We start from the raw sequence: 23123 nt of genomic DNA on the forward strand, positions 1-23123 counted from the left end.
CTGAACCTACAAAACCATTTACTAGAAGGTGATTTGCAGCACACGCTAGTTCCCAATTGGAAGCTTGGTTGAAGTTACAAGGAATAGCTGTTTGGAAAAGTAACCGATTAAACTATTTGTTTTACTTTTCTGGATTAGATGACACAGCTATTTTCCACAAACGTTTCATATCATCGCGGCAAAGTGCTCTTCCCAAAATTGGCACTCCAGCGATGCACTGTATGATATATTAAGTGGAAACATTTACAAGTTCTAGGGTAATAAAGCTATTAGTGATTTAATAAATTTGTTGAATTTAAAATAAATAATTGATTTAATGCTAATGGAGTTTTTTTTTTAAAAAAAAAAGAAATCCTTAATGACTCAGTATTTCAATATAGAGTTGCTTCTAGCAACCTCTTTTTTTCCTTTTGTTGTTCACAATAAAATATACAAAGTTTTTTTTCGAAAGTTTCTCCTAATAAGATCTCAAATTTGAAATATGTATTTTCATCTTTTTCAAGTTCAGCCCTCATTGGTCAGTGGATATCGAGGCATCATCTACTGGTAAACAATTTTTCTTCTTCTTCTGTAGTGTAAGCAACAGTTCTGTGCTCCTCCTTCTTAAGCACACATTTAAGTGTGAAACTTCCATCACAGTGGTTTAAAAACATCGTGTCTCTCTGTAAACCCCAAAAGCTGTCGGCAAACTCTCCTCCTCCTCTCATCTGAAGGCGAGGCTTTAAAAGAAAATTTACCAAAAAAAAAAAAAAGAAGTCTACATTTTTTTCTCTCCACTCAGACGAAATCAGCTGCGTATTGCAGAAACATCATGAAAAGCAGGGAATGTCCAGAACAGCTGCAGGTTGTCCAAAGTGCCTCGGGTTATAGCAGCAGCAGGAGCAGCAGCAGAAATGCAGGCAGGTCAGAAACGCCCCTCCTTAGATCAGGACAGGGTGAAAACTTTTTTTTGTTTGTTTTTCAACTTTTCTTTCAGCTTATCCAGAAGGAACCCTGCTGCCCTCTCCTGCGGTTTGGAGGTTGAACACTAGGTGGTGACACCTCCTCGTGATCAGCTGGAGCTGCTGGAGCTACCGCCCTGCTGCGCCTTCGATGCTGAAACAGAAAAAACAAAGACATTCAGAAATGAAATTCTGTCTCAAGATATAATTTAAACTGCGCTTTGTCCGGGGTTCGTTCGTACCTGTGAGGTCTCTGAAGCGTCTCTTGGCCTCGGCTCGCTCCTCAGAGTCGAAATACCAAACTGTGATGGCGTACCTGAAACACAAACGACAAGAACAGTGTCTTCAGTGGTTGCCATTGCTGTCTGTAACGACCAGTGTGTGTTAATAAGGGTTACGTTTTTGCTAATTAATTTGTTTTAAGGAAAATTACAACACATCTAACAAATGCCAACAAAGGCAGATGGTCCAAGTCATCATGTCTGTAGTTACAGGAGAAGCTGCCTCATGAATTGGGGTACTGATGGGTTGGTTGGCGGGTTACCTGGTGGTATAGGAAGGCTGCACTTCATGTGGGTTCCTGCGGTCGGACCAAAAGAAGAGCAGCCTATCAAAAAGTGGCTTGATGTCTGCCACGTACGACTTCCCTTCTGGAAAGATCCTGAGGATGCCGCCATGCTCCTGATAAACAACAGCAAGAAAGACAATTTAGTGAAAGTTCTTTTTCTCTCATTTCTATTCGCTCCTGTCCCCAGACGGAAACCAATAATGTACAAATATTCACATCTTAATTCAAATCAGTCGCGATCACTTCCTCTGATTTTATCAAGTCAAAAAAACATTTCATACTGATATCATCAGAGATCAAAGTCGGAAACTTCACTATTCACTCAGCTCACAATCAGACTTGAAATCATAAAAAAGATTAGTGATGGTGATCAAACGCGAAAAACTGAAAAGAGGGTTCGATAAATAAATAAATGAACAAAGTGTAATAAGCACCTTGGCATTCCAGTTCTTGTTGAGGTAGTAGATGCAGGTGATGCAGCGTCCATCACAGTTGGGATTGTCCACGTGCTTGACATAACCCGCCCCGTTTCCTGGGTAACACGCCACCATAGCCTAAACAGACACGCACAAGCAGAAATAATTAGAGCACTCCTGTGTCACTACTACCACAAACCCTGCTGCTTTAAATGCACTTCACCACGAGCTCGGACATCATAGAAAGTGCCAACATTAACTGCTATTTTTTTCTCATGTGTTTTTATCATCTGACTACATAAATAAACTTTTTGCTTCACAGATTTAATTACGAAACACAATGGAAAACAGCCCATACAAACAGAATTGATTAGTTATTACTTGGTTACTTTTTATCTTTGTTACCACCGATATTGTAATTATTCATAATTGTGGTTCTCATCAGTAGAATTTAACTGAGGCTTCGTAAACTTGTGAGCTGCTCACATTTTTCCAGATTTTTCACAAATCAAACCATCAACACATCAATCAGGAAAGAAAAGAAGTGAAGTTCTGAAACTGGAGTATAATGGAAGGAACTGATGAATAGTAAAAATACTAAAATAACAGGAATAAAATTGTAGTGTTAACAGAGAAAACAGGAAATAAAAATGTACTAGACTTTTCTTTTAGTTTAGCACAATCTGATGTAATAAAATGATCATTTCCTACCTTGTTTTGGAAATATAATAACATAATAAAAAAACAAGTAATGCTGAACGAGTACAATGGCTCATATAATCTTCGAAATAAAAGCTGGCGCGTTGAAAATCAGTTATGCTGACACAATTACACATACTTCCTCTATGTGTGTGCGCACCAATGTGGGTGTGTGTGCGGTGGTTATTTACTAATATTTCTCGTGTCCAGATGTGCTTGTTGTGGTTGCACGCCTACACACCGAGTCGCACGTACACATGTATGTGTACATATGTGTGTGTGTGTGCGTACGTGCTGTCAGTCAGTATTGGGAGGAAATTGGAACAGCCGCGCTTGTGGTTACAGTATTGATAAGAGGCCATAATAGTTTTGCAAAGACCGACAGATTTCCCAACACAACCAGGAATCCTGACGTGAGATTTTGGCCCCATCATCTATTTGTTCCACTATTTTTATGAGGTGGGAATCACCATACATCCCACGATACGATATTATCACAATACTTAACGCACGATACGATATTATTGCAATTTTTTTAAATATTTTGCGATATTCAGATTCTGTACATAAAGGTAAACTTTATCAATCTTCATTTTATCTAATATCAAAGTCTCACACTCAGTCTTTCTCTCATTTCAGTTTGATTGTTGACAAACTGAACGGTTTGTATTACAGTCTAGTCCAACTTAACTGAACGCAACCATCTGGTACAATTATAGCTATTCTGAACTATGCAATTTATGAAAACTATGCAGCCCATTCAGCAACTGAAGAATTTGAAAGTAAATTAAAACAAAATATAATTTTACATTAAATAAAAAAGTTTTAAACTTAATTAAAATAAAACATGTCTTAAATTAAAATAAGTAAACTGTCATGTTTATTGCTGCCAAAAAACAAGTTAAACACATTTGGACAGTGAAGGAATGTCAGGATTCTTGCTCAGAAAAAGGATCAACATGCTCTGAAGTCAGAGCACAAAAACCTTTTTTGTAACAAAATATCGATTTCTGCTGTCCCTGTATCGATACATTATTAGCAAACAAAATATCACGATACTACACAGTATCGATTTTTTCCCCCACCCCTACTATTTTTTGAAAACGAGCCATTTCTTTTTACATGTTTAAAATGAAAGAAATACTAAAACTAGAATACTAGTTCTTACAAACCAGTGCTTTAACTACAGAGTCCTCATAATTAATTGCTTCCTCGAAGCAAAAAATAAAAATAAAATAATAAAAAAATAATAAAAACACAATAAATATTCAGAGAAAACGAGTTCATTTCAGTTAAAATGGAAACCTTTTCCAAACAGGACATGGGAGGTGGGAGCTGGGGGGGGGGTTCCCTGCATCCCCTGCCTGCAGCGCTGCGACCTCATAACCCCAGCAGGAAGTGTCTGATGAGCTCAGAGTAAGAGACGAGACTGTGAGACGTGAGACTGTGTCTCAGAGTCAACAGAAAACAAAGCACAAACTGTGATCCTGATGAAACTAAACCCAGTGGTCACAAACAGCTGATTCTGTGCTACTCTGCCCACTGCAGCTAAACAGCTACATCTAGCATTTCACAGACTGATATTATTATTTACTTTGGCTCGCAGTAAAACACACCTGCCCCTTTAATTTATTCCAAAACAGAAAAAAATATTAAAAAACAATTTATTAAAGTTTTGTGCAAGTTTCCATGTTTCACCATTTGGCACTGAAAAACCAATCATTTTTTCCAGAATGTGGACGCCACTTTACAAATGAAAGAAAAAAAAAAGACGTTAGAGAAGATTGATGCTTGTTAAAAACACATGTTCCTTAAACGCGCCAAAACAAACATCAGCAGCACTGATTTATGTCAAAGCGTCTATCTTTACCATCTCTCTGACGTCATCGTCATCACCTCACCCCGATGATTACACACAGACTGCACGCAAGCCCCTCGACCAATGCCTGTAGCTCAATGTACGCACATGTCCAAGACATGAGCGTGATTTGCATTTATTCACAGAACCTCCATAACAGGCAGCAGTCACGCTGTCAACGTGCTTGCCCCTTTTCTCTGATGGGATTTTATTGTGACCTCCCCTTATTGTCAAACACATGCGTGCAAAGGCCTTCTACACCTTTGCACGCTCCATAGAATCTCATGGAAGCAAACATCCTGTTCACTTCCTTTCCTTTACGATTATCAACACACATGCCAGTTTATACAGGAAGGTCACGGTGTAGATCAACCCCCGATCCAATAGACCATTCCCTCGATACATCAACGACAACAGCAGCGCACCTTTAGTAACCTTACTGACATCAACATGTACCACCTGATGTCTGTGTTTATACACCCGTCGCATGCAACCATGTAGACGCCACACCCCTTCCCTTTTGGGCGCTCTCGCTGTGAAACGCCCCTCTCTATTGCTTTTAATGAGAAGGGGATCGGGATGGTGGGCGGGTGCAGAAGTCAAGCCCCCGTCAGTGTGTGCGAGGGACTCCAAACGTGCACGTAGTTTCAGGCCTCAGTCAGTGACGACAAACCCCTAGCGCTGATAACGAGCGGCTGACCTGCTCCACAGGCTCGCTCTGAGGGGAAGTGGAGAAATCACGCAAGTTTGTTTACACGCCGCCACTGGGGCACGTACACACACACATATACAGGCTTCATCATCATTACCGCCATCGTACAAGTGAGTTCCTGTAGAATGAGAAAAAAAAAGCGCAGTGACACAGGAGGGGGGCTGAGCTGAGATGAAATGATACACTGTGAGAGGAAGGGGCTGAAAACAAAACGCCTTAGAACGGTTTTTCAATTCAACTTTATCTTATCTCTCTAGCAGAGGGAGAGAGGGGGGAGGAGAGGGGCACGGGGAGATGTTGTGCAGGTGTGGTGATGTCTGTGCGGTTGTTTGGCAGGTTTCCAGCCAGCTGATGGTTTAATGACAAAGCTACGTGTGGCGCGTGAGGCTACAGCGTGTCTGCAGCGCCACCGACATCCAACAGCAGCGATTCTGCAACTTTTAGTAAACCCAGACCTTTTTAATGCCTCACAGATACTGGAGCTACACTGTTTGGCTTCAACCACCTAACAGACTGGTGTCAAGCAATGCTTGGAGTTGGGTTTGTTTACTACTTTGGGTGCAATCTTTGATTTTAAATTATGTCCTGCTGCTTGTATCATAATCAGAATTGTATTTTAAAGGTTTTTTGTGTCCTCCACACAAAAGACAAATCCTGCTGTTTATTCTCCTGTATCATCTCCACATACAGTAAGTGTGTGTGTGTGTGTGTGTGTGTTGTAACCAGGCTGACCCGTTTTCACAAGAAGTTCTATCTGATAACACATACACACACAAACATGTGATAACAGCTTACTGTACACTGCAGCACGTGAATGTGTGTGTGTGTAATGAGGATACTGTATGTGAGTGAATGAGCTTTAGTGTGTGTTGAGGAGGAGTGAAGGAAGAATTGAATGTGTACGTGAGAATGTCCACTGCTACACGCGCATACCTTCACACCCACTCACACGAATGGGCGTGTATCTGTTCTGCTGCGTCTGACTTTCCGAGGAACGATGTCTTTATGTCTTTATGAGGACATTTTTGAAAATTTAAGACAGTTTGGTCGCTCCTTGCTTTGGGATTTAAAACTTTAACAAGAACTTTTTAAGAGTTAGGCTTAGTTTTAAAGTTAAGGTCGGGGTCAATCGAGCCCAAGTGATGCTGATCTCACAGATCTCACATCAAACACTGACTTGATGTTGTTATTTCAATAAATTAGCTGACTAGTTGTTGCAGGCTTTTGATATCATTTATCTAACATGTTTTTCCTTCTGTGTAAAATAGAATATCTGTAAGTGACTGACTAGATCTCCCCCTTTCTGTTGAGTTTCAGTTTTTCTGCTCTCCTGTAACCAAAATGTAAAGTCTCACATCTCTTTGATATACTCAATTAGATTTTTAGAAATGCCAAACAACAACAACAGCAAAACAAAAACAAAATGTGAATTTTTGCAAATCAGATCCAAATGAATTTGAGGTATTTTAATAAAATGCGGTCTCAGTCTTGCAGTTCCTCTAAGTGCCACTTGGGGCTGGTTTCCACTTTCATTAAACTCTGAGTAGGGGGAATATGTTTATGACACATCCACCTGGATTTTTATATTAGGAAGATGCCCACACTGATTGGGACCCCATACAGGTAGTCATGGGGTTTGTTAGGCTTGCTGTGACTATAGACGTGAAATTATGTCACAAGGTGACAAACCCTTCAGATTTTTTTTAAAATGCAGCTCATAAATGTGTCTTTTTTTGCAGGATGAATCAAGGAGATCCCAAGATTCATTGCGGATTGGTGGTTTGGACAGTCCAAGCAAAGTGGTCAAAGAATTCTCTTTTAAATGTAAACACATTTCACTCACCGATTGAGCAGTACTGATGTTAAAATTACTGAATTTCAAATTCTTCATTAAGTTACATTTATGACACGTGGCATTACTTATTGCGGCTCAGGTCCAGCAGTCTAAAAGCCTTTAAAACAAAAAGCAGCTTAAATTTTTAATTTAATCTTACACAGACTGTGGCAATGTTATAGGTAATGAATACTACCGTCTTAATTTGTCTTAGGACTGCAAATGTCAGGGGAGACTGAGAAACCCACTGATGCAAAACTTCTTTGGTGCTTCAGAGGAGAGGTGATGGGATAGTTTTCCACTGCTGATGACCCTCTGGGACAAATTCATCAATGTGTGAGAAAAGGGAAGAGAAACTGGAGTCTGGAGCACCAGCTTAATGGGTGAGCTGTTTTCTACCAGTCCCTCAACTATAGAAAAATTTAAACCAATTCCTAAATATTTTCTACCTATATTTAAAGCAAGTATCAGCAACAAAATGTCCTTGAAGATAAGTGTGTGTTTCCCCCGACACACTTATGATACAAGATTTTCTCACCCAGTTTACCCTTATTTTCACCTGAAACACACAAAATGATCACAATTTTATTTCGTTTTCTAACATTATTATTAATATTGCCCTTAAACAAAAGTAACTAAACCTTTCATTCAAATATAGTGGTTTCAGTATGTTTGTCTCTCAGATGTAGTATTTTAGGTACAAAGCGATATGAAACAGAAGTAAGTAAATGTATTTTGATCAGTTAAATTCCACCTCCGGCCATTTTTATGGAAATGTATGAAAAATATACATCCTATAATAAAATAATACATTTAATGTAGGCCCTTGAATATTTTATTATACTGTGCCAAAGTGAAATGACATTAGTCACACAAACTACACTAACTAACTGTTTACTGACTAATTGTACTGTTAGCTAAAGTACACAGCTTAATAACGTTGTTTTTACATGGATGGCGTCTTCTCTCAGTGCCAAGTACATCACAAAATCTAAAAGTTCTCCAGTAAAAGTAAAACAAATTAGATCAAATAAAGATTTTCTCTAGCTGCTGTGCACACGAAACAGTGCGTTGTATCTACACCATCTCACTTAAGGGTGCCTTAGTTTCAGCCTTCAGTCTTCACAACTTGCATTATTATTCCTACAATACTGCTGCTCATCATCTGTCTGAGAGTTGTAGAGTCATAGTTGTTAACACATTAATAAAACTTTAGATTTACTTTGAACTGCATTGTACTGCATAGACATTATTTTATGTCAGTTCAGCAGTTTATGCTAGTAAATACAATATTGTCATTATTATGTGGAGGCTCATTCTGGGTCAATGCCCACAGGTTTCTGTTCAGGTTAATAGGTAGAGACAATACATGTAAAAGCAGAGAATGGTACTCCTACGACAGAACTGTAATCTTCACGCCATTAGTCATCACTGAGCAGCGGAGAACACCCAGAGGACCTGACCTGATCTCGTAAATTCCCTGCCCTTCCTGCACCGTGTTCTGGTTTCTGAAACACTGGCTCGGGGCCCAGAATTGGCCAGTTACTGAAATACTGCCAAAAGGCCAACAAGTTACTGAGGAAAAGAAGAACGTCCAAGCACAACAGAAAGAAAGAAAAGGATAGAGGAAGAAAAGCAGAGCTCCAGTCAGTGCCTAGTGATTAAAACCACTGACACAGCATGCCATGTTTTTGTGCAAGAGCATTGGTGTGTTTATGCATGATGCACCTTTCCACTGAGCAGCTAGAGGAGGAGAGCATGTGAGGAGTGTGTGATGAGCCAAGCTGTTAAATGAAAGAAGGAAGGCCTGAGATAAACAGCATCTCCTGATCTCAGCATCACTTATAACCAGCTGGAGTCCAAACCAGCGCACAGCTTCAGCACAATGCCACTACTGACAGAGGGGAGTGACACACGAAGTTTATTTTTAACTGCTGACTGGAGTTTGTTGATGGTGAAAACTACACGAAGCAAGTTGGAAAGTCTTTACGGTCTAAATCACAAATAAATTATATAAAAAAATAGTTAAAGAATTTGTTACTTAACTAAAATGAGTTTACTAAAGTCGGTTTGAAACAGTGTACCTTTAAAAAGTACATATCTTATGTGTGGTCTTGTCTGTGAAATGTTAGATGCTTATTTCGGGGTTTTACTCACTTTAACTCTGAATAAACTGCTCATGATGTGCTTTATTTGGGCTTTTTGGTTTTCAAACATTCGACGACAAACTACTCATGGAAGCTCTGATCGTGTTTAAAGATCGGTTCGTATTTTGCTTTCCTCAGTTTTGTCAGCTCTGGTCCTCTGCGTCTCCTGTTTGGTCGCTCCCGATCAAATACTGGCACATTTGGCCCTTTATTAGCTTGTTTTTCTGAATCGTCACGATGGCTGTAAACCAGGATCGCGCCACCTTTCGCTTACCTGGGATCTTTCCCGAATCGCTTTGTTTCCCAGCCTCCCGGAGCAAAAGGAGATCAGCTTATCGATCAGGTTGAGCAAGAAGTTGATGGCCTCGCAGCCGCGTTCCGATCCGTTCACCCAGGCGATCTTGTCTCCACGGATGCTGCTCCGGTGGACTGCCGGGACGGATCCGGCCAGCCGGCCGTCCTGCAGAACTCCAGAGCGGTGCATGTCTTTCACCTGATCCAGCACCGCGCCCCCGGCCAGCTCGCCGAGGAGTCCGTCCACGTAGTAGAAGCCGTATTCCTGCAGGGCCGGGACGACCTGCTCAAGAGCCAAACGCTCCAATTCCGTGTCCGATAAGTGTTCAATGAAAGGCATTTTAACGGTTGAGGTAATCTTGGAAGTTTAAAAAAACGTACAAAAAGAAACGAGTCGCAGGTTCAAAGTTTTGGCTGTAAAATGATTGATTCGACAAACAGAGAGAGGGAAGCCCGTTTCGTCGTCAGCTCTGTTTCTGTGACGGTCTGAATTCAGTCCTGCTGAAGTCCAACAGTCAAGCACCGAGCTGACAGACTTCACGGAATACCTCTGAAGTCCTGCGTTTCTCCGCTCGCGTTTATCATCCGGCTCTCTGCCCACGACACAGGCGATCAAGCGACTGGACAAGTACACCACATCCGGTAACGGATTTCACAATAAGTGTCGCACTGCCTGACAAACCTTTTGCCTCTAGGTGTTAATTTTAACGGTGGTAGAGGGGATTGCTATGTTCCCCCTATCAATTGTCTAACAACATTTTTAGTTATTACAAAGGTGTCTGGAACATCAGTTCCAGAAAAAATAAAATGATAAATATCTGAAAGAATAAACCTTCAGCGTGGGACATTTCAGTATGAGACTAAACAGGCTGCTATAAAGCATTTCTCATTAATTGCTGAAAACGAATCAATAATGTGATCAAAAGACATTTTAACAAATCATTTTTGTACAAGTGATTTGTCACGTAAAATGCTAAATATTCTAAGCTCAGTAATAGTTCAAGCTAATCTGTCGCATTATATATACACTAAGCATTCTGATGAAATTCAACTGTATTGAAATTCGTCATGATGCTTAACTGTAAAACACAAAGCTAACTTTTAAATCAAATGCACTAATTCTGATATTGATTCGACATTTAGCCTTCAATAAGACAAATTCCTCTGAATTGACAATTGATTCTTGAGAGTTACGATAGTTTTATAGCTTTATTTTACAGGAATGTCGGCCTACTTCCGGTGGCATTCCTCTAGCTTTACAGTAGAGATCGGAGAGTGAATGTGCGAGGAGTGAGAGACGTGCTGGATGTGATGTGCACTGTGTGGGGATGAGGTGAGGCTTCGTGACCTCCCCCCTGCGTTTCTCTTTTATGGCCTCCTCTTACATCACGTGACGATTCGCGTGCCAAATCATTTTCACTTGAATTCCCACACAAAACAAGCGGTACGCAAAAAAACAATGTGCCACAACAAGAAACCACGGCAGCACAAACTCCACACAAATCATTCACCTCGTTGTCAGCAACACAAAATATCACGCAGTAAAGTTGCCACAATGCGAGTTAGTTAAAGTTAACGGAGCAGCAGTGGTTGGTAACGTGCCCACGCGCTGGGCGTGCCCGTCGCCATTAAGTACTACGTGAGCTGCATGTAGCCCTCGCGCTCACTGCCTCCTCCCCTCCCTAACGGAAGTAAACAGTGAACGTGTACTTGACCACGTGCAGGGAAAATACAAAGCAACTGCAACGGAAACTATCATGCAGCTTACAGGATAATAATATTAAAATAAATAAATAACAATAACAATAAAACTAAACCCATAAACAACTGAAGTGTATTACCAGGTATGTCTTAAAATCTTTCATCTTTAATTAATTATTTGCAGCAATTTTAAATTCTAGTATTCAATTAAATTTTATTTATACAGCGCCAAATAACAACAACAGTCGCCCCAAGGCGCTTTATATTTTAAGGTAGACCCTACAATAATACTTAAATAATACTTAATACTTAACTTACTCTTGAAAATCATTACCAACAAAATATAGTTAAAGAAATAAAGTGGGAAAAAACTGCTCTGAGCCCCCTTCCAACAACATATAAGACTATGATTATGGTACTATAATTATTACAGTGGTGTGTCAGTGAGTCAGCAGCAAAATGCTGTTGCGGCTGCTCCAGGTGCTGAATGCTGCACACTTTGATTACAGAGACTCAAAGAATAAAGATTGACTTTATGTCAGATATTGGATTATTTGAACACATACTGGGAGACGTTAAGCTGGAAAAAAACAAAAAAACAAAAAAACAAATCAGGATTCCACAGACCTGCTGGATATGTGAGCCCAACAGCTCTTTGCTTTTCATAAGACAACGGAAAGGTTTGAAATGGCTGGTTTAATCTACAGCATTATAAAATGTTGTATTGTTCACTGTGTAAAAACTTCCTATGATTACCACAAGCTGTAAAAATGCAGTGTAGTAAAAAGCACAATGTTACACTCTTAAATAAAAGTATAATTCAAGAAAAGTGTACTCAAGCACTGTAACCTCCTAAATGTTCTTAATTACTGTCAGGAAAAACATTTGAAATCCCTCACAGTAGTCCTTTAACACAAAGCACCATCCCAGACTGTACACATAAACAACAAAGTAATCAAGAGTTTATTGAGAAATAGGTGCCCTGCCAATATTGGCAGTTATGTACAAATCACTGATAAAAATAAAGATTCAAAGATCTTGAGGAAACACTAAAACAGAATTCCTATGGAATTAAATCACCTTCAGATATAAAGTAAGTGAGGTTCATGGGGATGTAGACGGAGTATGACAGCTACTAACCTTGTGCCTTCCTCTGATCTTGTGCTTCCCCAACTTCCCATCGGCGTAGGTGACCAGTTTGTCCATCTTCGACAGCAGGTAGCCGATGTTCTCGCAGCCCGGCTCGTTTCCTTCCACCCAAACGATCTGGTCTCCACGAATACTCCTAGTGTTGTCCAGGCCTCTGCTGGCCAGCTTGCCGTCCTGCATCTTCCCGGAGTGGTGCAGCTCTTGGACCTCTTGCAGAACCCGGTCTCCAATTTTGCTCCCGAGGAAGTTGTCAATGATGCACATGCCATAGGAGTTCATGCTGGGGATGATGTAGTGGAGCACCAGTCTGTGACTGCTGCGGTACCTCCGGTCTTTGGATCTGGGATGGGCGCTCCAGGGAAGAGCATAGGGTACGATCCCGGCCCTATTTTTTCCAGCCCCAGCCCTGGCTATATCTCTGACTGTTTTCCCGACTTCACTCACAGCTTCAATTCCAGCTTCAACCCCAGTCCCATTTTCTTGAATCTGACCTTTCATGTCTGCAACTGTAACACTGTTGCTGCTGGTCCCAAATGTAACGCCATCTCCAGTATCGAACCCTGTATCAAATCCAGCTTTGACACCAGTCCCAACCTGGGGCTCTACCTTGGCCCCCACAAAAGTGTCAGCACTGCTAAACCTCCAGGGGAGCAGCTGATCTGCATGTCTGTGGTCATTATCGTCATCACTGACAAGTTTGTGGGAGTCAGTTTTAATTTCTTCCTTATTCACAACCTTGGATAGAGGACTCATGTCTGCATGCGTTCCCATCCGACTTGTTTAGCTGCTCTACACTCTGCTGACTGTTTTATAGGAAAGCACAAAGCCCCCAGGAAAGAGCAGGAAGACAGAAAATGAGCAAGCTGGTTTCCAAAATAAGAGTGAGAGTAAAGGCCATCTTAATAGCTACACAAACAGCCATTACAAAAATATATCAAAAAGTTGGGAAAAAAAGTATCACAAGAATATATGCTGGAAAGGACTGTCCTTCACTATCCAAAAACCATCCAAAATCATTTGTCGACAATGCTTTTATTTTGAAAGTTTTGGTCAGAATTTTTTGTTGCATTGTACTTTAATGGGTTAGGATCGTTTTTGAAAGTATAATAATAATAATAATAATAATAATAATAATAATAATAATAATAATAATAATAATAATAATAATAATGTTTTAGGTTGTTCCACCGTCTACCGTGACCTTTCTGGCAGGATAGCCTGTCTATCGAAGTCGAAGTTGTACTTTTAAACTTATTCAGTAAAATATAGGCGGACTGTTCCTCCAAAACATACACAGAATGTCTTAAAACGGCTATCTGACGCGCATTTCTGCCAGCATCGCGCTGTTTGGCCGGCTCCAGACCGTTTGTATCTGCCAAACTGAGAGTAAAGTCGTATTTTTTACGTTGTCATTAAAAAAAAAATAAAAACAACATTTTCTCGGAAACAGCTGTCGGGGTAGTGTACCTGCTGGTTTTTCCCCCAGTCAAAAAACCGTGTGAATCCCGTTACTGCTCCCAAAAAAGCCGCAGTGGAATAATCTGCTGTCACCTCGGAACGTACGTGACTTGCGGCAGATTCTAGTAGATGCAGCCTCGGATGACCGAAACACGCACTGAGAGCTCGAGCGAAGCGTGCACGTTAGCTGAGACACCCCGAGAGTGCAGGAAGGGTCTGACAGATCACTGCTGCTATATAAAGACGCACAGCTAAACTTTAAAGAAGTGACCATCGGATTAATAATATCGGTTTGCTAATAAAAGCAAGTATGCCGATTTTCTGATGACTGTATCTTACAGCCGTCGAACTGTACAATACCTCTATTTAAACGTGCATTGGTTAAGTTAGTTGTCTGTTTAAGCACATTTAAGAACCAAGAGATTTTGAGTAATTATCAAAAAGGAAGAACAAACCTCTAGGTTCATTTATTTAATGATAAATAAATGATTAATGATAATTTAATCCTCTTTCTCAGAGGAAGGCGTATAGATACGTAAACACGGCATAATACTATTTAGCTCTGGAAGGATCTAAACCTTAGAGATCGCTATAAGTAGACATTAAGGTCAGGGGGGAAGGTAAGGTGTGGTCAGGGGTGGCCAAGGTCACCACAGCAACTCTATTCAACCCACATATAAAATGTAAAAGTTTACCTTCATGATATGAATGTTTTTGTTTGTTTGTTTGTTTAAAATTACAGGCATTGATTTTTTTTTACACAAAGGATGTTAGAAAATTATGTTGTCAGTAAAGGTTCTAGAAGAAGAGCCGGGTATCAAAATGTACGTCAAAATGAGGTTTCATATGCTACACTCATCTTTATGGTGGAATAACCATGGAAATTTGAGCCAAAATGCACTTTTTGAATAATCCAGGGCATCAGCGTTTGTTTCTTCTCCTCTTCAACATGATCATTGAATTGGTGCCATTTTGCTATTGAAACTATGTAATGATACTGATGCTCAGAGTATGTTTTAGAAGAAAATTATGTTGAACGACAAGATTCTGGCTTAGGGTTGTGACATGTGGAGATGGTATAAAAATGATTTTTCTGCAGTTTTTAACAGAGCTTAAGATCTGTTTTTCAACCATGGAAATATAAGACACGAGTGACCCGTAAGAATCTGCATGGCAGGCATAACAACAGCTCTTCAAATTCCCTAAATAAGTGAAGGTGCTTTAGTGCTTCCCATATTATGTCCTTTAGGATACACTGGATGATTCTTTATGAAAGGAAAGGAGGTAATGCTCTCCTAATAAACCGTCAGACAATAAAATTTCATGCCATAAATTGCTGATTTGGTCTAAACCAAACTTTCAGATACAGGCTGTATTAAACCCTTCACTGGACTCTGAACGTTACACTTTTGTGATCCAATCTACATTTTGTCAAGTTATTGCTTTATATGAATATTTATAGTAAATTAAATTAAAAATAAATAAATAAAATCTATAAATTAACATTTTAATAGTAACATGATTTCTTTGCAAGTGGTTATATGACCCTCATGAGAAAACATGGTGAGAATTTGTGGAGGGAATCATTTAAGACAGGGGTGGGCAATCTCAGTCCACGAGGGCTGGTGTCCCTGCAGGTTTTAGATCTCACCTTGGGTCAACACACCTGAATCACATGATTAGTTTGTTTCCAGGCCTCTGGGGAACTTCAGGACATGTTGAGGAGCTAATTTAGCCATTTAAATCCGCTGTGTTGATTCGAGGACATATCTAAAACCTGCAGGGACACCGGCCCTCGTGGACTGAGATTGCCCACCCCTGATCTAAGACGTTCTTTTTGTAGTCCCTTTTAAGGACATTGTAGTTTAAGAGACCCACATTAAAGCCAGAGCCAGCAATTGGATTCTGCTCCTCTTCACATAAATGTGTCTTCACATAAATCCTTATAAATGCTCCTTAACATATAAGCGCATTTATATAGCGCTTTTCCCTCAATGCGCTTTACAATGCCACTATTCATTCACTCTCACATTCACACACGGTGGAGGCAGCTACAGTTGTAGCCGCAGCTGCCCTGGGGCAGACTGACAGAAGCGAGGCTGCCATATCGTGCCAGATGGCCATCACCAGTAGGCAGTAGGTGAAGTGTCTTCACCTACTGCCAAGGACAAGGACACAACGACCGAGACTGTCCGAGCCGGGGCTCGAACCGGCAACCTTCCGGTTACAAGACGAACACCCAACTCTTTGAGCCACGATCGCCCACGATCGCCATATGTTGATCACATGATGTTAATCATGGCAATTGCTTTGGACTATTCCATTACAGCCATTTCATTGGCAATGATAACTGTGTGTACATATGTTGGGTTTAAAACTTTAAATTACATTTTTTTTTTAAATCTAAGACCAAATTAACTGAACAAAAACTGAACAGACAAACTATCAAATTCTTAGCGCTGGAGACACAGCGCTGTTTGGTTTGTTGTGGTTCATCATGGTTCTGGTCACACAGTAACATGTGTTAACAAGCATCTGCAAAACGCAAATCTACAGTACTGGACAAAATGACTGGTTTTGGTATCGCCACCTCTACTCTTCAATAAAGCAATATTTCTTTTAGGCAAGCTTTCTTGTAATGTCCTTAGGTAGTTTCAAGAATAGTTCTCCAGACTTTTTTAAGGACTATCCAAAGTTCTTCTTTGGGTGCTGGCTGCCTTTTCTTTCTTTCTCTTTCAACCCCACGCTACTTTAATAAATTTTGGTATTTGCGCTCTGGGGAGGCCAATCCATGACTGACAGTCAGTGATGGGAATAACGGCGTTACTTTTTTCAGTAACGAGTAATCTAACTAATTACTATTTCTATCGTTACAACGCTGTTACCGTTACTAACAAGAAAATGCGGTGCGTTCACGTTACTATTTTTCAACAAACAGTGTTGAAGCTGTCTTCAGCTTATCCCATCTTATATCAGTTGCACGGAAGTAGCTGTAAGTAATCTGGGCGCTACAGCTTTAAGCAGCTGCGCGCGCTCCCGCGGACGGCAATCACTTTCTGGTAGGTGATCACTTTTTGGCATAACACCTGGAGCTCGGGGGGCAAAACAATGACATGAGTGTTGTTGTTTGGCTGAGGAAGAATATAGTAGTCATGGTGAGCCAATCACATGACCACTTCAAGATGATTGTGATTGTGTTGATAGGCCACGTGAAACCAGAGTCATGATAAACAATACATAGTGTGTTTTTTCCTGAATAGTTTTGTCACGTTTACTGTCTAAGGACAGCGCAGCAAGCACTCTCTGCTTATGACCAAAACCCCCCAAAACCCCGCCCTTTTGTGTTGGTGGAAAAATGCACCGTGTCGACCAATCAAAAAATGATATGGCAACATGACATTTGGTTGTTTAGGAAGAGGGGGAAGTTATAGGAGTGACGGCGAGAGAGAGAGAGAGCGAGTTTTGAGATGTGAGAGATTTGTGACGTTTAGCGTGTTTGGAGTGTGTAGTTAATGTGTAGTGTTGTGTAGTTAGTGTGTAGTGTTGTGGATAGTTTTGTTTTGTGTGTCAGAACAATGAGGCGACTGCTGTCTCCAGGTAGAAAACAGGAGTGATACACCTGCTGCTGTCAGACCTGCAGGTATCAGGCTGTGATGTTCTCCTTTCTAGTGGACAGAAATTTTTGGAGTGGCACAAATAATTTGTGTGTCATCTTATTGAATGCAGAACAGCTGATTGTTACCTAATAGTTTGAAATGGTTATTAAAAAAGGGTAAAAGGTAAATGGCTGCAAATAACTTGCAACATAGGATTTTAAAATTGACAACTTATATTTGCATTTAAAGTTATGAAATATGATTCATTAAACATGTTTGTGGTTGTTACAGTAAAAAATAGAACTTTTTCTACTCAGATTTTATGTTTTTTGTCTGATTTTAGATCAATTGTGTTAATACAGTCTGTCAAAATGAAAACATAACTGTAAATCCAGACGCATGAGGTTGTGCTGAAAACAATGATACCAAACAAGGCAAATAAATAGTTTTTAAAGGTGAAATGTAGAGGAAACATCAAAAGTAGTTAAAAATGACCAATTATACCCTGGACCTCATTGGGTCGCAAAGTAACACACTAGTTACTTTTCAAGTAATTAATTACTTTTAGAATCTTGTAACTCAGTTACTAACTCAGTTACTTTTTTGAAGAAGTAACTAGTAACTATAATTAATTACTTTTTCAAAGTAACTTGCCCAACACTACTGATAGTGTTGCACTGTGTATTTGCTTTTATCCAGATATATGCATTGGCAACAGTATTTGTTGCTTTTTTCATGTTGAAAAAAGACACAAGTGACAGCAACAAAAACAGTGGCAAATACAGTGACAGATGTTATTGCTTGATAAATCAAAATCTGACACTAAATGGCAAACTGACTGTTTTTTATGGAGCATCTTTATACTAAATTGACCACTCAAAGCACTTGCCCAATCACACATTCATTTAGCACTTCTGTGTTCATAGTTCCATCAGTTTTGATCTCAAATACCACTGGCTGAACTGCAGCCCCATGCAATGACAGAGCCTCCACCGTGTTTTACAGACGGCTTTCGACTCTCACTGTTGTATGTCTCGCTTGGCTTCAGTAAACAGTAGATGGATCAACTCAAGGAAAAATGATGAAACTGTCCATTTCCGTGTCAGGTCTGTGCTGGATTTTTTTTTCTAATTTCTTAGTGACATGACTTGAAGATACTGTTCATAGTTTTAAGGGCTGCCACAGTCTTTCACTTGTCCAGTTTCCTCTGTTTTTTTAAGGACACATGGCACACCATGCTGAGCTATAGATAAGATTTCAGCCAATAACTCTTTGGGAATCACCTTATTTTACCTCATAGTACAAAAATACTATTTTATGCCTTTAAAACTGTATTATTGGGACTTTTCGTGCTGATTCAGTGAAAGAAATGATAACAAACAAAATGTTTTTGTAATGGGCTTCTAGTAAAGAAAGTGAGGTGCCTGTTATACAAAAGTTGAAATACTTTCTAAATAAAACAGACTGCTGGCAATACTAAAAACAATTGGACTAGATTGCCCTTTTGAGTTATTTTAGTTGCTTCTATTTCAAACATTTTATTTGTTTTAAATATTATTAGCTGACTATAAATATCAATAGCATTAAAAGTCTTTCAGTATCACTATCTTGTGTCGGCAGCGCTCTACAGCAGACACTCAGTGACCCTGCGGGGTGGATTCAAGGTTGAAGAAAATAACCCGTGTATCTGATAACCAAGTTCTTAATAAGGAATCAGAGGGTGCAGACGTGTCACGTCGTGCCTCGCTGTCGCTGCTCGCTGCCCGGAGCTCCATTTCTGAGGAATGTCTGCATACGTGATTCTCCACACAGCAGTCAGCTTCCTGTTGCCAGATGAAACAGGCACGGTGTTAAAGAAGCTGTGCCAGCTCTACCAAAGGCTTGCCCTTAATCAGCACAGTGACACCCATTAATGACCACACCCCCTGTGAGTCAGTGTTTGCTGCAAACTGGTTGTAGTGTAAATATTTTTTTCTCTCTTCAGACAAACACAAAAGTCAGAAATAACAGTGACTCTTGAGAGCAGAGGGTCAAAGGTCACCTGAAGGGGAATGCCATTTTGGTAAGTTCAGCTTGTTTCCATTACATGTAATCAACACATCACCAACATAATGTCTTTGAAAAAAGAACTACAAATTCTATTCAGCACAATATATTATTTGCTCTCCAACAGTTTCCACAAAACACACAAATGTTTTTATGCATTTTTATATTTTTTATTTAAACTTTATTGTGAAAGGGCTTCCTATAGGTCTAATAAACATGTAAAGGCTCTTTTAGCACCTAGTTTGGGTTTTTACGCAAAATTTATTTGAACCTAGATCCAAACTGATAAATCAGCCTTGCCTGCTGGTAGCATCTTAAATTAGCTTAAATTCAGTTTTATTTATATTGCACCAAATGACAATACTCGCCTCAGGATGCTTTATACTGTAAGGTAAAGACCCTACCATAGTACAGAGAAAATCCCAACAATCAAATGACCCCTTATGAGCAAGCACTTGGCAACAGTGAAAAGAAAAAACTCCCTCTTAACAGGAAGACAACTCTTGTAGCATCAAGCTCAGAGAGGGGCAGCCATCTGCCGTGTGCCATTTGGGGTGAGGGGCTGGAGACAGGACAAAAGACAAACCGTGGAAGAGAGCCAGAGAAATGTTTCAAATGGTTTTTATATTGAAAAAAAAACAACTAACTAATAATTGATCTTCTTGAAATAAATAATCCCCCTAGTAGAATATAATATGTTCCTACCTCTGAAGATGGCAGTATATAAAGAAATTGTTTAGACCACCGCCATTTAATCACAAAACTCCAAAGAAGAAAGTGTTGCCAACAACCACAGACAGTATAAAAGACGGACAGAGATGCTGTAATGTCACCACATTATTTCTGAAGTCCTGCTTTGAAGTGTTTCCGCCATCTTGGTTGCAAAAACTGGATGTGACAAGAAGGTCTTACTGTGTGACTGCATGCTCACTGGCTAACAGCTTTTCCAATCACAAGTCACTACCCAATGGATGATGCTCCTTTTGGCCCAAGAATGATTGACAGTGACTATAAGTCAGTAAAGTTACAGAGACATGCTGGTTTTCCTTAAACTTCTATAGGACTGGAAATCCTTTTGCAACTACAACTAAACACAACAAATCACTCTAAGAGTTTAAACTGCCACAACCATCACCATCATCAGGTTAGTGCCATTATTCTTGGTTAAGCAAAGTATACTCTTTATAATTGGAAGATGTGACCATTCAGGGCTCAAAAAGGGCGTACAACACAGTCAAGCTTTGTTTAGGTTTGCACGTGTGGGGGAAAAAAGGCACTGTGTTGCTTCTTGTTTATTATTTAGCATAAAAATGAGCATCTATTAAGAGCACTAAAACACAAAGCAAATTAAAGTAGGTGTAGCCTTTAAAAGTTAACATCTGATGACATATAAGAGACAATAAAGGTATATTTGTGGGCAAATCAGATTGTTTTTGTGTTTCATATAACGGCGGTTCAAACTCCAGTGAGCACCCTCTTGTGCGTACGTGAGATTAGCTTCATCGTCTGAGTTAACCAGTAACCAGACCTCTGTTTCCTTTCTGATCTGCAGCCAGAGAGCGAAGGGAGGAACGATTCCTTGGCAGAGTGCGTACATGTTGTAATTTGAGAGTTCAAACTGATGTGTTTTTGAAGCCTGGCAGCGACACAGAGGAGCTGCTGATGGCTGATAATCAGGAGATATCAATTTGTGATGATTTTCAAGACCACAAAAATCCACTCTAATTCATCTGTTTTTCCTGGAGGCTTCTGAAACTGAGGTTAGAATGTCATGGGACATGACAGGCTTTTTCTTTTTTTTACTGAGGTTTATACAAGTTCATGGTTACAGGGCAAGGCTAAAAAAAACACCAAGCCATTACATTATGATGCCTCATAACAAATCCTACAACACTGTACTGTCTGACAGGATTAGATTCAGATATATGCAGAAAATATGCAGTTTAATCCACAAAGGAGTGACTGAAGGAGTTTCACAACCTTTATCCACAAGGCTTCTCCAGTTGCGACTGACTGATAGGACTTTCTGTGGATTAGCAGAGCTCCTATACTTTCTATTAGAAATTAGCTGCCATTCAGGAAGGAGGCAACAGATGGTACCTTCTATGAATAGGAGACAATGGTAGAAAAGCAGAAAAAGGTTTTTACTTTTTGTGTCTGTAGCTATAATATGTACAAACAAACAAAACAGAATTTCTGTCCTTTTGGCTTTTCTTACAGAAAAGCTGGTGTAGCCATAAAATGCTAGCTGATGTATGCTGATTGGTTTACATTAAGCAACAGCACATGCATAGTTGTGGTGGTTGTAGGTGTGACTGTACATGAAGTCCCCATGTCACAGCAGAAGTCCAGAGTGGTGCATATTAGCAGTATATTAGACACGGGTGTTAAATGTGTCGTGGAAAGCATGAATTAAACTGTCTTGATTGTAGACAACATTAATATTAAGTGTGTTCCAAGACACAACATGTTGTACCATCATTTCCACAAAGTGCACACATGTGTCTCAACATACATTTTGAAACTATTCTTACAAGTTTTACAGCTCCACCTCCGCCATGGCCATTCACAATACACCAAAGTGTATCAAAATGATAGATTTTTGTTATTTTACACATTTACTTCTTACAATTTAAGCCCAGTTGTGCCGACAGATTTATTTAATTCAATTCAATTCAATTCAATTCAATTCAATTCAATTTTATTTATATAGCGCCAAATCACAACAAAAGTCGCCTCAAGGCGCTTCATAGATACAGAGAAAAACCCAACAATCATATGACCCCCTATGAGCAGCACTTTGGCGACAGTGGGAAGGAAAAACTCCCTTTTAACAGGAAGAAACCTCCAGCAGAACCAGGCTCAGGGAGGGGCGGGGCCATCTGCTGCGACCGGTTGGGGTGAGAGAAGGAAGACAGGATAAAAGACAGCTACTTTACTTTACTACAGCAGTATTTCTTTATGATGTAGAAAAACAGACGTACTGTTGAAATTGTGCTTCTTTGTCTTATATTAGGAAATCTTAGTGATTAAACGTGTAGTTAAGTTTCTTTACACCGACAGAAAATAGAGTTTCACAGGTCCGGCCCACATAAGGTCAAAGTGAGCTGTATATGGCCTGCCATGTAAAATGAGTTTGGCATCCTTGCACTACGCAACAAGCATCAAAGTTGGGTTAGAGTTAAATAACTTTGTCTGTATCGTTCTGTTCTGTCTGTTGTTGTACTGTTACTTGCAGTTTTATTTAGAATGTAGTCCTGTGTTGATTGTCTATGTAGCATCATGGTCTTGGATCAACGCTGTTTCCTTTCACTTTGTACTGTACCGCTGCAGATGGTTAAAATGACAATAAAGCCAGCTGACTTGACTTGAATTGAAATAAAGAGAAAACCAGCAAGCCAAGCGAGCTAAATGAAGCAGTCAGATGATGGACATCCTCCAGTAGCTAAACAAAGACATGGGAATGACAAAGGTGAAGGTGAACAATGTATTGGTAAAAAACCGACAGCAGGCTGGGAGCTGGAAAGATGGAAAGCTCATTAATTTGTTCAATTCAATTCAATTTCTTTATTGTCCCACAAGGGGAAATTAGTTTAGCAGCAGGATAAAAATAAACAGAACAATACTTTAAAATAATAATGACAATAATAGTGATAGAAAGTCCAAGGACAGTTATTTGCCATTGAGGATGCAGTGGGGATAAA

At 39.9% G+C, this 23123-nt stretch overlaps 1 protein-coding gene and 1 pseudogene across 3 annotated transcripts; both read right to left on the bottom strand.

Annotated features, from left to right (window-relative positions):
• Positions 1-482: 482 nt before the first annotated feature.
• On the bottom strand, positions 483-13931 carry LOC146496718 (prolyl hydroxylase EGLN3-like). Its single transcript, XM_085143070.1, has 5 exons — positions 12311-13931; positions 1944-2063; positions 1486-1622; positions 1184-1257; positions 483-1095 (listed from the first exon to the last, which is right to left on the bottom strand). The coding sequence occupies exons 1-5, from the start codon at positions 13088-13090 to the stop codon at positions 1052-1054; spliced, it is 1155 nt and encodes a 384-aa protein (XP_084999196.1). The 5' UTR covers positions 13091-13931; the 3' UTR covers positions 483-1051.
• LOC146496719 (prolyl hydroxylase EGLN3 pseudogene) lies at positions 4426-11215 on the bottom strand (annotated as a pseudogene). 2 transcript variants are annotated; one of them, XR_014871129.1, is made up of 2 exons: positions 8757-11215; positions 4426-8682 (listed from the first exon to the last, which is right to left on the bottom strand). The product of XR_014871129.1 is annotated as a prolyl hydroxylase EGLN3 pseudogene, transcript variant X2 (transcript). The 2 variants fall into 2 exon arrangements; XR_014871128.1 differs by having other exon boundaries at positions 4426-6366; positions 6609-11215.
• Positions 13932-23123: the final 9192 nt, after the last annotated feature.

Source organism: Neolamprologus multifasciatus, chromosome 19, assembly GCF_963576455.1.
Source record: "Neolamprologus multifasciatus chromosome 19, fNeoMul1.2, whole genome shotgun sequence".
NCBI lineage: Eukaryota > Metazoa > Chordata > Actinopteri > Cichliformes > Cichlidae > Neolamprologus > Neolamprologus multifasciatus.

What these genes read in the sequence shown, in the direction of transcription:
- LOC146496718 (XM_085143070.1), bottom strand. Translation starts at nt 13,090, where the DNA reads ATGGGAACGCATGCAGACATGAGTCCTCTATCCAAGGTTGTGAATAAG. An exon ending in ACAAGAACTGGAATGCCAAG is followed by an intron (nt 1,623 to 1,943) that starts GTGCTTATTACA and finishes GTTGTTTATCAG; the next exon opens with GAGCATGGCGGCATCCTCAG. An exon ending in ACGCTTCAGAGACCTCACAG is followed by an intron (nt 1,096 to 1,183) that starts GTACGAACGAAC and finishes TTTCTGTTTCAG; the next exon opens with CATCGAAGGCGCAGCAGGGC.